We start from the raw sequence: 16,004 nt of genomic DNA, 5'->3' as shown, positions 1-16,004 counted from the left end.
ACAGAGACCCTAGCCACTGCAGTTGGATTCTTAATCACTACACCACAGCAGGAACTCCAATCATAACTTTTTTCCTTTTAAATCTGCCAAAGCATTTTGTTAGCCGCAGAGTATTACCAAACCTCATTTAGATTTAAGACTCCTGGAAACTTACACTTCATCAACTATTTTTTTTCTTAAACCACACAAGTAGGGTGCTATGTATAAAGTTAGTGTATACATAACGCTATATGTATAGTGTATTAAAAAAGGAGTTCCCATCGTGGCTCAGTGGAAATGAATCTGACTTGAATCCGTGAAGATGCAGGTTGGATCTCTGGCCTTGCTCAGTGGGTTAGGGATCCTGAGTTTCAGGAGCTGTGATGTAGGTCGCAGATGCAGCTCAGATATGGCGTTGCTGTAGCTGTGGCATAGGCCAGTGGCTACAGCTCCGATTCACCCCCTAGCCTGGGAAACTTCATATGCCATGTGGCCCTAAAAAGATTACAAAAGAAAGAAAGTGAGAGAGAGAGAGGGAGGGAGGGAGGGAGAGAGAGAGCGAGAAAGAGAGAAAGAAAAAAGCATGCCTTTCCCAAATCCCATTACCTCTTAGCGGTATATTTTCCCTTTGTGAACATAGACACATAAGAAATATACAACTTGTAAAAGGTTATATTAGACTTAAATTGTATAACCTGAATTTTTTTTAGCAGACTGTGAACCCTTTACTTTTTTAGCAAATATTCATCTAGATTGTGATTATTAATGCCTATGTGAGGTTTTGGTAATAGGAATGCATATTTTATTTAATCAGACTCCTATTATAAGATACAGGAATTTTTAAAGTTTATTGGAATAGACCATGCTTTAAAAAAAAAAAATGAGATGTCAAATTTATTTTTGCTTTTTTTGTTTGTTTGTTTGTTTGCTTTGAAGGACCACATATGGAGGTTCCCAGTCTAGGGGTTGAGCAGAGCTACAGCGCCAGCCTATGCCACAGCCACACCAGATCCGAGCCATGTCTGGAATCTACACCACAGCTCACTGGCAACGCCAGATCCTTAACCCACTGAGCAAGGGCAGGGATCGAACCCGCGACCTCATGGTTCCTAGTCGGATTCGTTAACCACTGCGCCACGACGGGAACTCCTAGAAAGCATGTTTTTAAAATGATTCTGCTTTGAAATTATTTATGAGTAACGCATTTAGTTAAAACTTGTCTATGGTTTCTTGCGAAAGATCTTACGACCTAGATAATTTTGGAAAAGTGGGAAATCCAAAAGCGCTTTCAAATGCGTATTTAACAAAAGAGAAATCACGAGTGCACAAGAAATGCTAATCAGAAACTTCCACGTCTTTTACTCTAGTAACTATAGTGCGCAGGCATCGCTAACACTTTGATCTTGAAGATTAAACGCGGCGGGTTCTCGAGCCACGGTCTACTACCTCGTGGTCCCCTCCGGCGGTACCCAGGCGGCGGACTCGGCGTGGCCACAGCCCAGGTGCAGAGGGGAAATATACTAGCGATGCACCGGATGTGTGCGTGGAAGTGACTGAAGTCAACTCACCAGCGATTGGTTTTTTCGAGAGGATCTAAGCCTTATTTCGCCTGCCACTGGCCACAGGGTTTGTCTATTTGAATAGTCTCCGCCCCGCGGAGAAGCCGGGTCCTGAAGCTTCACTTCTCCTTCATTACTATTGGTCTCCGTTCCAGTCCATCTTCTTCTTGCGCCCATCGATTGGTCCTTTGTGTTGGGAGACTGCCCTCCCTCCCGCCCGGCTTAGAGGACAGCGGGGAAGGCGGGTGGTGGGGCTGGGGGCCTGAAGCAGTGGAACCGGCGCTGGTGGCGGCAGCTGAGGCCTCGGCCGAAGCCGCGCGGTGAGTCTGGGGCCTGGCACCGACCCCTCCAAGGCGGTGGAATGTCCAGACCCACGGCCAACCTGGTCCGTGGGGGGACCCCCAGGAAGTCGTGCGTTTGAGACGTGGGGTCCCCTCAGTACTGGCCCAAAGGACTTGGGCGCCGCCGGAGCCCTTGACCCCCGCGAGGCAACGCCCACCTCCTCCCGGATCCCCAGGAAACCCCCGGACCCTTTAGCTCACGCTATGTCTCTGGCGCCGTGAAGGCGGGCCCATGAGCTCCTGTATTGCTGGGGCGCGTTTGGGTCGCCTTGCGCATCAGTCACCCCTATGAGCCACCTACCGATTGCCCTCCGAGAGGACCAGCGTCAGTGTCAGCCCCTTTAGCTCCACCGTGGAGACCTCTCAAGGACCCATTTCGCGGAGCTGAGCTGGGTTCCATCCCTGAGCTTCATCTCCTCTGCTTCCCCCGCCCCCATCCCTAGTTTCAGCCACCTGACGTTAACTTGTGTAACCCCTCGCCAAGACCCTTAAGATAGATATTTCACTCCTAGTTTTTTGACTTCTGCCTGGAGGCCTTAGACCTTATTAAGATATACTGGTTCCTTCCTTCGACTGGAAATTCTTTGCCAGTCTCCCTCCCCCTCGTCATAGACGAGCATCACACACTCTGTAGTAGTTTTCCCATTTGAAGTCTTTGGGTTTCCTCTCTCCTGAAGTTTGACACTTCCTTCTGCAGTCTTTGCACCCTTTCAGAACCAATTAGTCCCTGGTTGGTTTTTTTGTTTGTTTGTTTTTGTTTTTTTGTTTTTCTGCATTTCACAAATTCTTTCAAAAACAAGAATTTTGAAAATTTGATTTTCTAATATAGTCAGGACATACCCTAGGATAGGTGTATATGTTACAGCCGTCGCAGTCTGGGCCAAGTTCTGTTATGGCCACTTTATTGTGGTTGCCAGATTGTCTGTACTTCCTCCTAGACTGTAAGCTTGCTGAGGGGAGGGGCAATACATAATTGTGGAAGGAATGCGTGATCTCAGGAACTAATTAGTCTTTTTTTAGCTTACATTCCAAGTGCTAGTCTTTATAGAACTGCACTGTCCAAAACAACAACGACATGTGGTTTAGAGCACTTGAAAATATTGAAATTGCTAAGTTGAAATTGCAGTAAGTGGAGTTTCCATTGGGGCGCAGCAGAAATGAATCCGACTAGTATCCATGAGGATGTGGGTTCGATTCCTGGCCTGACTCAGTGGGTCAGGGATCCCATGTTGCCATGAGCTGTGGTGTAGGTGACACACACAGCTAGGATCCCATGTTGCTATGGCTGTGGTGTAGGCTGGTAGCCACAGCTCTGATTTGACCCCTAGCCAGGGAACTTTCATATGACGCAGGTGCAGCCCTAAAAAAAAAAAAGCAAAAAAAGAAAAGAAATTGCTGTAAGTGAATACATCAGTAATTTTGGCAGGGGGAAGGCAGTTGGCTGTGCCCACATCAAGTGTCAGTTCCTGGGCCGGGGATGGAACCTGCGCTACAGCTGTGACAGTGCTGGATGTGTAACTGGTAGGCCACCAGGGAACGCCTGTCATAACTTTTTATATATATTGTGACATGTTGAAATGATATTTGGATATATTGGATTAAATAAAATAACTAATTTTGCCTGTGTCTTTTGACCTTTGCCATATGGCTACTAGGAACTTTAAAGTTACATTTGTAGCTCGTATTTCTGTCAGACCCGTGCTGCTATAGAATAACCATCAGTTTCCCTCTCTAAAGTGAATTCTAGGAAAGGGGCAGTCTTAGGCTTGCTTTGTTTTCTCTCATGCTCCCCATCTCTGCTACCTGGCTCTGTGCAACATACAGAGTAGTAGTAATAATAATAATATTAACCCAGCAACTATTGCAAACTCACTGTGTGCCCAGCACTTTGTTAAGCACTTTTTAACATGTATTAGCTCGTTTAATCTTCACATCAGTCCTCTGAGTTAGGTACTCTTATCCTCCGATTATAACTAAGATATTTGAAGTGTCTTCCTCGAGGTATATAATTTTGGACTGGATTCACACCCAGGTAGTCTGGCTGCACAGCCCATAGCATAATTTGACCTTCTCTGCTCTGCTGCCTCTTTTCTTTTTTTTTTTTGTCTTTTTTTTGTCGTTGTTGTTGCTATTTCTTGGGCCGCTCCCGCGGCACATGGAGGTTCCCAGGCTAGGGGTCGAATCAGAGCTGTAGCCACCGGCCTACACCAGAGCCACAGCAACGCGGGATCCGAGCCGCGTCTGCAACCTACACCACAGCTCACGGCAACACCGGATCGTTAACCCACTGAGCAAGGGCAGGGACCGAACCTGCAACCTCATGGTTCCTAGTCGGATTCGTTAACCACTGCGCCACGACGGGAACTCCTGCTGCCTCTTTTCAATACCCGTGGTTATCGAATGAATCGAGGCTTTCTGCATGCTTTTCAGTGGGGTCTCCCAGCCTTTTTAGGATCCCCAGCCTGATGTGAATGAGTGGAGGCCTGTGGGGGGGAGGTGGGGCCATAGATTAGTTCACCGCCATGGTTTGTTATCCAGAATATTAAAGCCAGCTTCTCTCCAAAGAACCTCAGGGCAAAATGCTTGGAACCGGACCTGCCGCCGCCACCACAGCGACCACCACTTCCAGCAACGTAAGCGTCCTGCAGCAGTTTGCCAGTGGCCTGAAGAGCCGGAATGAGGAGACCAGGGCCAAAGCTGCCAAGGAACTCCAGCACTATGTCACCATGGAGCTCCGAGAGGTTGGAGCTGCTGCGATTTGGGGCCCTTCATCATGGCCTTTTGGGGCTGCATGTACCATTCCTGGTTTAGATGCCTCTTGACAGCTGAGTGAGGGCTCAGAAAAGGCAAAGATTCTAGTTTAGAAAGGCACCGAATTTCTCAGGTCTATAGAATGGGCAGGTTCCTTTGCCACAGTTCCACATTTCTGTGGCATTTCCTTTCTTGTGATAGTTTAGGAGTCAGAGTAGAATTGGCTGTTTCGGGAGTTCCTGTCATGGTGCAGCGGAAACGAATCCGACTAGGAACCATGAAGTTGCGGGTTCGATCCCTGGCCTCACTCAGTGGGTTAAGGAACCACGTTGCCATGAGCTGTGGTGTAGATGGCAGACATGGCTCGGGTCTGGCGTTGCTGTGGCTGTGGTGTAGGCGGCGGTTACAGCGCTGGTTCAACCCCTAGCCTGGGAACTTCGTATGCCTCAGGTGTGGCCCTAAAAAGACAAAAAAAAAAAAAAGAAAAAGAATCGGCTGTTTCTTTTAATTTTTTTCTTTTTCATGCCACATTCCAGGCTTTTGAATCTTTCTGCCTGATAACATGGGTTGGGATGGGTTTGAAGAGTTGATTGCTAGGGGCTTTTCAAATAGAGGCCAGACCTGAGGTAGAGACAGTGTCTTTTTCGGCCTTGTACCCAGGCTACCAGGTAGAATCTAGGACAGGACATGGCCTCCCCTTGAGTAGATACACAGTAGGTATTGGTTAAGTAAACAGATGATTGCTCTACGGTTTAAAACAACAGAGATGGGCAGCGGCTGTGTCGTCTTCGGTTAACTGCACCTGCTGGCTACCTCTCGGGTCCTGGTCTTTGAAAGGCACCCCACGCCCCCGCCAGCAGGGAACATTAGACATTGCCCTGAATACGTCTTCCTTTACAGATGAGTCAAGAGGAGTCTACTCGTTTCTATGATCAGCTGAACCATCATATTTTTGAACTGGTTTCCAGCTCAGATGCCAATGAGAGGAAAGGTGGCATCTTGGCCATAGGTAAGGACAGGGTCTCTGGCACAGTAAGAACTGGACATCCAGGACCGTGTCCTTTGTGTCCACTGCACTCCATGTCTACTTCTTACTGGATCCTCACTTCATATTTGTTTAATGAATTCTAAGGAGACTTGTGGCTTTCAGTTGCTTATTCGGCTATTAATTTTAACCACAGTCCTGGGCAAACCCAAGGGCAAAGAGGGTTTTTTTCAGACATGGAGCCTCAGAACCATTAAGCGACTTTTCCAGGGCTGGTGCGCCAGAGCTGAGGCTGGAAGTCAGCTTTCTTCCTGCTACCCTTGTTGCATTTTGCAGGCTCTTGTTTCTCTCTAGAGCCAAGTTTGGCAGAGCAGAGCTCAGAAATGGAAAAGTAGAGTTGAGGGGACTGTGAATAAAAGGCAGATAATTTCAGCTCATGGGGACTGGTTATCCATCCTGTGAATTATTATTCAGTCCTGGTTTGTTTTCCTTTTCTTCTTGGGAAACCTGTATATGCTAAAATATTAAGATGAGATCATTTTGCTTTATCTAAGTAGTTCTGGTCCAAACATTAAGTCTGTTGGTTAAAATGGAATGGAAATTATTTGCCTCCTCACCAGCTGGAAATTGCAGGCTGTGCTTAGAGTAGGAGGAAGGGGTCCCTCGCTGGCTTTCCTCTGAAGGCAGCGGACCTCCGTGTTCAGCACATGCCCGACTCATCCTCTGCCTTCCTCTCTTTGCCAGCCAGCCTCATAGGAGTGGAAGGTGGGAATGCCACCCGAATCGGAAGATTTGCCAACTATCTTCGGAACCTCCTCCCCTCCAATGACCCTGTTGTCATGGAAATGGCATCCAAGGCCATTGGTCGCCTCGCCATGGCAGGAGACACTTTTACTGCAGAGTATGTGGAGTTTGAGGTGAAGCGAGCCCTGGAGTGGCTGGGCGCTGACCGCAACGAGGGCCGGAGACATGCAGCTGTGAGTACCTATGGAGCCGTGGCCTCGTGTCAGGTCCTTCCCACCATGTGCCCAGGTCCCTGAAAGGCAGAGAATGAGAGTGGATGCTCCGGACAAAGGCCCTGTGCTTCTTGGTTCAGGGTCTGTCCCGAATCCCTTTCTCTCTTTACCCTGAGCTCCCCACCTGCAGAGGAAACTTAACGTTCTCTTTATTGCTTGAGAGGCAGCCTTCTGTGCAGTGCTTCTCCTCACCTTGACTTTCCAGAATCCAGATTGCCTCCCAAGGAGTTCCCTCATGGGAACAGCAGGTTAAGGATCCAGTGTTGTCGCTGCTACGGCTCTGGTTACAGCTATGGTGCAGGTTTCATCCCTGGTCCCCAGGAACTTTTGCATGCCATGGGTGCTGCCAAAAATAAATACATTTTTAAAAAAGAGAAAGAAATAAAAATGCCTGTCAAGCAGAAGGCAGCCCTCAGCCATAGACAAGTGAGGAAGCCACAAGCCAAGAGGCTTCCAGAGCCCCAGCAGCTGTGCTGTCCTCAGGACCCCTCCGTCCAGGGCTCCACATTGGTGGGAATGTGGGGAGCAGGGCTGAAGGGAGGAAGGAGCAGAGGAAGTCGGTGCCCGATCCCCACATTCCCTGGTCCGCCTCTGCCCAGGCCTTGCCCATCTGCGTTTCGGTCCTTTGTTGATTGGTTGGTACGCGGTCCAGACTTCCTCTTTCCCGCAGGCTGTCCTGCATTTGAGGGAGTGGTGGCTTTTCAGCCTCTTCTAGACACACATCCTCATTGCTCTCTGAGGCCCATCCCTGAAAAAGGCTGCTTTGATGGGCTAGGGATCCAGGCTGTGAGATGGGGGAGGGTCAGAGAAGCTAGGAATGAATGTGGTGGGAAGGCATCAGCTGGGTCCCTTCCAGTCGGGTCCCTCATTAGGGGGCTGCCCCAGGAGCAGGGAGCCTGCCTGGGGGAGGAGCCCACACTCGGACTCGGGTGCCACCTCCTAACTGTGACGTGGGACACGCTGGGACCCTCAGTTTTTCCATGGTCAAATGAAAATACAGCAAGATGAAATGTTAAACAGGATTATCGTTCATTCCGTAAATGTTTCTTGAATACCTGCTCTATTCCAGGCATGTTCTAGGCTGTCCACGGAGCAGTGTACAAAGCATTAAAGGTGGCTCCTTTCAGCGCTCGTGTTCTAAGGCCACATGCCTTCTGTTGCTAAGCACCCTGGGACAGTGAACCCTGAGATGTCTGATAGCTTTACTTCCCTTCCTTGGTCCCCAGAATTTCCGAGCTAGAAGAGTAGGCAGGTGTGCTCTTTTCCTAGCAGATGTCTGCTCTGGGGTGACACGAGGCTGTACCCCTAAGAGACTAGACCTCACTGATGCAGATGGAAGGTCTCCGTGTGTCTCTCCTCCCAGGTCCTGGTCCTTCGTGAGCTGGCCGTCAGCGTCCCCACCTTCTTCTTCCAGCAAGTGCAGCCCTTCTTTGACAACATTTTTGTGGCTGTGTGGGACCCCAAACAGGCCATCCGGGAGGGAGCCGTCGCTGCGCTCCGTGCCTGTCTGATCCTCACCACCCAGCGAGAGCCGAAGGAGATGCAGAAGCCGCAGTGGTACAGGGTGAGGAGACGGATCCATTCCAGCCACCAGCCCAGCACGTTTGCCTGGAGGCGCACCGAGCCCGAGGAGCAGCAGCAGGCCCCTTGCCACAGAGCAAGCGTCATGTCTGTTTTGGTCTTCAGTAAATTTTTACGCACAATATGAATGAGTAGTTATTTTATTTAATTTATTTTTTTTCTTGTCTTTTTTAGGGCTGCTCCTGTGGCATATGGAGGTTCCCAGGCCAGGGGTCCAATCGGAGCTGTTGCTGCCAGCCTATGCCAGAGCCACAGCAACGCCAGATCCGAGCCATGTCTGCAACGTACACCACAACACCCGATCCTTAACCCCTGAGGTAGGCCAGGGATCAAACCTGAAATGTCACGGTTCCTGGTCGGATTCGTTTCTGCTGCACCACGACGGGCACTCCAGTTTTTTGTCTCTTGAGTAGAGATGGTTATGGTGTCTGCCTCGCGGTATTGCAAGGGCTGACGCCAAAGGAAACGAGGGAGCTCCATGAGCTGGCACTGTTGGTGACGCTGGCACGGGGCCCCAAGCAGCCACAGCGACCTCAGGACCCCGTGTGGCTGGGTGGGCCTGCTCTCCCGCTCTGGGCAGTGGGTGACTCGGGCATTCTGGGTCTCCCCGTAGCACACGTTCGAAGAAGCAGAGAAAGGGTTTGACGAGACCTTGGCCAAGGAGAAGGGCATGAACCGGGATGACCGGATCCACGGAGCCTTGCTGATCCTCAACGAGCTGGTCCGCATCAGCAGCATGGAGGGAGAGGTGAGTCGCGCGGCGGGGCCGGGCCCGGGCCACCCCGCACCGCTGTGCCAGCGCCTCGGAGAGCCGCCGTGCTGTGGGGGGAGCAGGCAGAAGACAAGCCGGTGCGATCATTTCGGACGGTGGCGCGTTCTGGGAAGAAATGAAGCGGAGGGTCGCGGGGAGAGGGCGCGGCTCCCTGCCTGGGGGGTGGTGTTTGGGCCGAGACCATGTGACGTGGAGGACCGGCCTCGCAGCGCGCGCGCGCGCTCGAGGGCAGGGAGATCACTGTCTTCCAGGCAGAGGCTTTGAGCTGGAAAAGAGTTTGACACGTTCAAGAAAGAAGGGCCGTGGGGCTGGTGCACCCAGCACGGGAGAGGGAGGGGGCCCGGGGTGGGGGGGCCTCCTGGCTCCTGGTCGACGCTGGGTCTCGTGCTCCTCGCCGAGAGACGCGCCCAGAGGATGCTGTGACGGCGGCTGTTTTTAATGATCATCGGCTCCTTGCGGGGAAGGGCCCGTGGAGAGGCAGGCAGGGAAGCAGGGAGGTGAGTGAGGAGCTCTCTTGGCTGGAAAAGCAGCTGCAAAGATGGGTTTACAGGTGCAAGGGCTGTGTTAGGGAACTGGCCCGAGAGAAGTCGGAGCGGGGTGTGGGAGAGGCTGGGAGAACCATCCGACTCCAGTGCGCATCGGACCCTGAGTCCGCAGGAGAGGGAAGCAAGGTTGGCCGGAAGCCTCTCAGTCCACCCTGCAAAGCCATCGTGGAGTCCTGAGTGAGGGCGGAGCCCCTGGGAGGTGGGCTCAGAGGAGTACCCCCGCCAGGGCCAGGGCTCGTCCGGGAGGGTCTCAGAAGCTCCTGCACAGCCTCTGCGTAAAGGGGGAAGGTCGTAGTGGCTGTGAGCAAAATGGGATGTCATCTGACTCGGGTTTCTCAAGGCTCGCTGTCCTGTTGGAGGTGGATCGTGGAGGGGTCAGGGCTGAGGCCAGGAGGCTAGTTAGGAGGGAACTTCAGCGGTTTCAGCAGAGGGCTTTGTGGCTTGGACCAGAGCAGGAGCTGTGGGAATGCAGGGAGCAGCTGGGTTCTGCATTTGGAAAGTCAGTGGGAGAGAAAGAAGGTCAAGGTTTAGGGCCTGAGCAGCTGGAAGGATAGAGCTGCCGTTTACTGAGATGGGACAGACAGGTTCAGGGTAGTAGGTCAGGAGTCTGCCTCTGAACGTGTCAGCTTCAAGGTGGCTGTTGGGAGTCTGAGCAGCAGTACTGAGTAGTTTGGGGAGAGATGTGAGCGAGAGATATGGATTCGGGTGCTGTTGGCCTATAGACAGTATATGGATGAGAACCCTGGGGAACTAGGTCGGGGGAGGGGAGACGGGCTCGGGAACCTGAGGTCAGGGGATGAGGGGGGATCCAAGGGAGAGCGAGAAAGAGCAGCAGGGCTGGGGGGCGGTGCCGGGAAAACTCAGGGTCCACAGAGCCAAGTGAGGACAGAGTTTCGAGGAGGAGGAACCACTACGTTGGAGCAAATGCTGCGGACGAGGCACATGAGATGAGGACTGAGAATGGACTGTTAGATGCAGCAGCCTCAGCGTCTCGGCGGTTGTGTGAGAATAGTGGACAAGATTTTCTGAAAGATGGAAATATCTGTTTCGAGAAAAGTTTGGAAATAAGTTGTTTTATATCTTTCTCAATTTGGACCGTTGGAGGCTAAGTTTTTAAGCTGCCCTTTGAATTGGTAGGAGGTGTGAGTTTTCAGCCAGTCAGCTTATTCCACGCCTCTTAGCGAGTTCCGGGGACTCAGAAAATCTCTTGCCGAAGTTGTTTCTCCCCAGGGTTCTGGTGGGAAGGAGGAGAGCAGAAGGTCCTTAGCAGGCTGCTGGTGTGGGGCTGCCCCTCGCCCTTGCAGGAGGCTCCGTTGCTATGATCTTAAGGTCTGTTGTCCCAGCCACCTGCAAGTCAGCTTTCCCAAGCCCAGGGTAGGGTCGGGGTCCCTGGGAGCCAGCCCCTGCTGCTGCCTCATTGCTCAGTAGGTGGTGCTCTTCAGCCTGCATTAGAACAGGATCAGGCCTCGGCGAGGCTCTGGGAACATCTGAATCCTGAAGAGGAAGGGTGGCCGCTGTCCCCTTTCAGGGTTGGGCTCGTGTTGCTCCATGGAGCCCAGGTGCCTGGGCCAGTGCCGCTTGCGAGTAAAGGTGATTTCCGCCCCCTCGTTTATAGCGCCTGAGAGAAGAAATGGAAGAAATCACACAGCAGCAGTTGGTACATGACAAGTACTGCAAGGACCTCATGGGCTTCGGGACGAAACCTCGTCACATCACCCCCTTCACCAGTTTCCAGGCCGTGCAGCCCCAGCAGTCAAACGCCTTGGTGGGACTGCTGGGGTACAGCTCTCACCAAGGCCTCCTGGGGTTTGGGGCTTCCCCCAGCCCAGCCAAGTCCACGCTGGTGGAGAGTCGCTGTTGCAGAGACTTGATGGAGGAGAAATTCGATCAGGTCAGTGGCAAGAGGCCTGCCCCCTCTCCTCCCGAGCCTGCACCTCCCCTTCTGTCGCCAATGCCGTCTCCTTCCTGTCTCAGGTGTGCCAGTGGGTGCTGAAATGCAGGAATAGCAAGAACTCACTGATCCAAATGACAATCCTTAATTTGCTGCCCCGCTTGGCTGCCTTCCGACCCTCCGCCTTCACAGGTGAGATGTCCTTGGACGTGTCCTGTCCTTACCGGCCAAGGGTAGCTGAACAGAGGAGGGGGGACTCCCCAGAGTTGCGTCCCCTTCTCATGTGAAGCAGGGCCCCCTGAGGGGCTGGTCTCTGGGGTCTCAGCCTCTCTTCAGTTTCAGGGGCATGTAGTTTATAAGGGTCCGAGGAGCAGCCTCAGGAACGCGCAGGCAGAGGGGCACTTCCAGAGCTGAGCCAGTTCTCGTGTTCGTGTGCGGAGGCCAACAAGCTCAGAATGGGCTCCAGAGAGACCGAAGGCAGGACGGGTGGTTGAGATGGCGTGCAGCTGCCAGCCTGTGGGCTGGGGGCAGTGACTGTCCCGTGTCCGCCCCTGAGGTGGCCACCAGCCTTCCTCACCCTCACAGGGAGAAAGGACAGGATGTTTCAGAGGCTGGTTTCACGGGTGATGAGCTGTGGGTCCCCCCACTGCTGCACCGTTCCCACTGGGCCATGTGAATTCCCGTCTTCTGAGGCTGGCCCAGCTCAGACACTGGGTCTCCCTGAGGCTTTCCTGGGTGGAACCTTCAGCTGGAAATGTGCTTTTCCCCAGCTGTGGAAAGGCTTTGGCGTCAAACCTAGGGTCTGAATCTTTTTTTTTTTTTTTTGCTTTTTAGGGCCTCACCTGCGGCATATGGAGGTTCCCAGGCTAGGGGTCAACTCAGAGCTGCAGCTGCCAGCCTACACTAGAGCTACAGCAACGTCAGATCTAAGCCACGTCTGCGACCTACACCACAGCTCACAGCAACGCCAGATCCTTAACCCACTGAGCGAGGCCAGGAATCGAACCCGCAACTTCGTGGTCCCTAGTCGGGTTCGTTTCCGCTGCACCATGACGGGAACTCCCCAGATGAACTGCTTTAATGCCTTAAGCACCTCTGGAAATGCCAGGCACGGAGCAAGCTCTATGAAATAGCAGCCATTATTATTGCTGCCTCCCCTAGCTGCTTCACACCCATTTTGGAAATAAGGGTAGGAGTGCCCATCATGGCTCAGCAGAAAGGAATCCGACTAGGAACCATGAGGTTGCGGGTTCGATCCCTGGCCTTGCTCAGCGGGTTAAGGATCAAGCATTGCCTTGAGCTGTGGTGTAGGTCGCAGACTTGACTCGGCTCCTGCGTGGCTGTGGCTGTGGTGTAGGCCAGCAGCTGTAGCTCCAATTTGACCCCTAGTCTAGGAACCTCCATATGCCGTGAGTGCAGGCCTAAAAAGCCAAAAAAAAAAAAAGGGAAAGAAAGAAAGTCAGGGTAAAATGATAACCTACTCCAGCTGCACGCCCTTGCCCCACCTCCTCCTTGCCAGGTGTCGAGTCCCCTTTCCGACCAGCTCTTTCCTCTGCACTGTGGTGCATGTTGCCTGCGCTTACTAACCCTTCAGGACCCAGTAAGGGCCAGGATTGTAAGCGAAAGGCCAGCTGACCCTCCGCAGGTGCCATTCCCCTGCACAGACTCCTTTCACACCACCCAGCCCCGATGAAACAGTGGAGAAATGCAGCCGGCGAGGTGTTACATGTGCTGGGTTGTGAGCACGGAACATGTTGGGTGAGGATGAGACAATTAGCCACTTAAAATCATGGAACCAGAGAGAAAGGAGATATTGAAAAGCGCCCATATTTTTTCAGCTTTTCATTCTTCTTACCCGATACCCAGCAGCTTTTTTCTTTTTTAATGACCAGATATGCCCCGATTCAGTAGAGCTTTCAATGATTTGGTTTGGAAGTCTGTGGTTCAAAAGAAAATAATAACTAGGCCAAATTTGATCAAAGTCTGGCCTAGTGTGGAAGCAGTTACCCCGGTAAGTTCAAAAGACTGACTAGCAGCAGGGTACAGAGGCTCAGAGGGCCCCTAGGTTTGTTCCTTTGATGTGGGTTTTGTTGTTTTATTAAATAATATACTGAAATATGTCATTGAAGTTCAGCCTGGGCAGCCTCCGTGGGTTCGGTCTCACTGGGAAAGTGCCACTTTTTTTAAAGTCTCAGTTTGGAAGTCATTGCTTGCATTTCCTAGTGATGCAAACTTTGGGAATAGCAAAAATCTTCCCTGCTAGGATTGGGCCAGAATCTCTAGCACTGGCAGATTCCTGATCTCTCTAGGTGCTAAATCTGGAAAAGAAATGACCTTCTTTTTTTTTTTTTGTCTTTTTGTCTCTTTTGCCATTTTCTTGGTCCACTCCCTCGGCATATGGAGGTTCCCAGGCTGGGGGTCGAATCGGAGCTGTGGCCACCAACCTACACCAGAGCCACAGCAATGTGGGATCCGAGCCACGTCTGCAACATACACCACAGCTCATGGCAATGCTGGATCCTTAACCCACTGAGCAAGGCCAGGGATCGAACCCGCAACCTCATGGTTCCTTGTCGGATTCGTTAACCACTGAGCCACAATGGGAACTCTGAAATTACCTTCTTGATTTAAGCTCACTTCCCGCTCAGTGGCCCCCTCTGCAAAGATCCAGTTTTTCTCCCTGATTCCCTCTGACCTGAGGGTTGCATCACGTGGTCTTCCGACTGTTTTTAAACCCAGCAAATTCAGCGGCGTTTGACCGAGCTGTGAGAGGAGACTTTTCTCGATAGAGTCAACACGGTGGTATGTGTGCACTGGTTGGGAGTCTAGTTCACTGTCACCTCCAGCACCCTTCACTTTCCACTGGGTGTGTGGCCTTGCCTCCTGCACTGTCATGGCTATGCCAGTGGTGCACAGCCCTGAGGCCACAGGAGTGAAGAGAAGAGGGGCCAGAATCAGGAAATTCCAGCCTTTTGAGGAGTAATGACATTTTGGCTTCAGTTGCCTAAGAATCGCTTACCCGTGCACATTGGCTTATGTAAACATAATGAAAATACACACGTGGCTTTCCAAATTACAGACTAAATCTTGTTCTATTCAATATAACTGTAGTAGAGTCTCTAGGTGATAGCAGAGTGGTTTCTGGGTCTAAGCTGAATGGGACGGCCTGTTTATTGCAGTTTTCAGTATTGCTTTAAATTTGGATATAATGTGAACTAGTTGAGGTGACCCTGTCTTTGTTTTTCACCAAGATTTAACATACAGTTCTTAACCAAGAGCAAGTGATCTTCCCTCAAAATGTAGCACGAATGAGGACAATTGTGTGATATTATTGTTTTGGAGCCCTTTTAAGGTTTTTTTTTTTAATCAAAGGGAAAAAGTCTTATATTTCTAAGATTTCTAAAAGCTGTATCAGAGGAGTGATTATCAAGCATAAGACTTTGGTTCGTACATCCTCTGAATTCTTCATATCTTTTCCAACAGGCGTTCTTAATTTATTCTTGGATTTTAGTGTTTCGTAGGAACTCAGACCTTTGATACAGAGACCAGCCCTCTCCTTGAGCCTCATATACTTTTGTCGTTTCTGTGCTCAGATACCCAGTACCTCCAGGACACCATGAACCATGTTCTAAGCTGCGTCAAGAAGGAGAAGGAACGGACAGCAGCCTTCCAAGCCCTAGGGCTGCTTTCTGTGGCTGTGAGGTCTGAGTTCAAGGTCTATTTACCTCGTGTGCTGGACATCATCCGAGCAGCCTTGCCTCCTAAGGACTTTGCTCATAAGTAAGCACCTCTGCGGCGATTTCACCTCCCACCCTGTGTGGTTAGAGAGCAAGGATGCCCCATCCTGTTTCCGAGGAGCTTAGGCCCCTTCTCTGCATCACTCACCTGCAGGGTATAGCAGTCCTGTGACGAATAGCCCTTCCCGGTTGAGTTCCAACCTTTTCCAAATGAAATGACATAGATTTAACTGTTCGGGGAGGCTGAATACCTGTGAACATCTTAGATACCAGTGCTGTTTTCCTTGTTGTTATTTACTGGGAATCTCCTAGTTGTGCTGTTTTCCCCTGGCTTTCAAAGGTCTTATTTTGATAAATGACTGAAATGGGGATTCCTAGACTGGAACTGAGGGGACCTAACCGTCACCTTTTCCTTATCCCTAAAGTTGGGTACCTTATTCTACCTCTTAAAACCTCCCAGTGGATAAAATGTGAGAAGGACCTTCAGCATCCAGCACGGTGGCAAGTCTGGGCTCTATGAGTCTGGGGGTCTGTGGCTTGTGTCTTTATAGCTCCCCGTGTTAGTAGCAAGGATGGCTCTGGTGAATCATGAGCCTCGCCCATTTCAAGCACAGCAGCCTCATCACAGGGAGAGGAATTTCTCCTGGCACGACGGCTCTGCCCTGAGCTCTTGGTCCCTGCCGTGCACACTGTTCCGTCGGCTTCCGGAAGGCCCCTCCCGGGACCTTGGCCAGCACTGCACAAACCCACATGGTGCCTTTGGTGTGAATTCCGAAACTGGGCCCCTTCCTCAAGAGGCTGTACTGCCATCTGCTGGGCATTTGTTTTAGGTGTGCGGTGACTCGTG

At 51.5% G+C, this 16,004-nt stretch overlaps 1 protein-coding gene across 1 annotated transcript in view; it reads left to right on the top strand.

Moving 5' to 3' along the window:
• The first annotated feature begins 1,752 nt into the window (after positions 1-1,752).
• Positions 1,753-16,004, top strand: part of MTOR (mechanistic target of rapamycin kinase) — a 125,666-nt gene continuing 111,414 nt past the window's right edge. The window contains exons 1-9 of the mRNA XM_047791785.1: positions 1,753-1,858; positions 4,445-4,620; positions 5,531-5,639; positions 6,360-6,592; positions 7,995-8,195; positions 8,826-8,960; positions 11,145-11,420; positions 11,504-11,612; positions 15,014-15,200. Of these exons, the coding sequence (XP_047647741.1) occupies positions 4,459-4,620; positions 5,531-5,639; positions 6,360-6,592; positions 7,995-8,195; positions 8,826-8,960; positions 11,145-11,420; positions 11,504-11,612; positions 15,014-15,200 (1,412 nt within the window). The 5' untranslated portion in view covers positions 1,753-1,858; positions 4,445-4,458. The remainder of the gene's footprint in view (positions 1,859-4,444; positions 4,621-5,530; positions 5,640-6,359; positions 6,593-7,994; positions 8,196-8,825; positions 8,961-11,144; positions 11,421-11,503; positions 11,613-15,013; positions 15,201-16,004) is intronic.

This window comes from Phacochoerus africanus, chromosome 8 (assembly GCF_016906955.1).
Source record: "Phacochoerus africanus isolate WHEZ1 chromosome 8, ROS_Pafr_v1, whole genome shotgun sequence".
Lineage (NCBI taxonomy): Eukaryota > Metazoa > Chordata > Mammalia > Artiodactyla > Suidae > Phacochoerus > Phacochoerus africanus.
The sequence above is the reverse complement of the archived record's forward strand: the minus strand, read 5'-3'. Positions and strand labels throughout refer to the sequence as shown.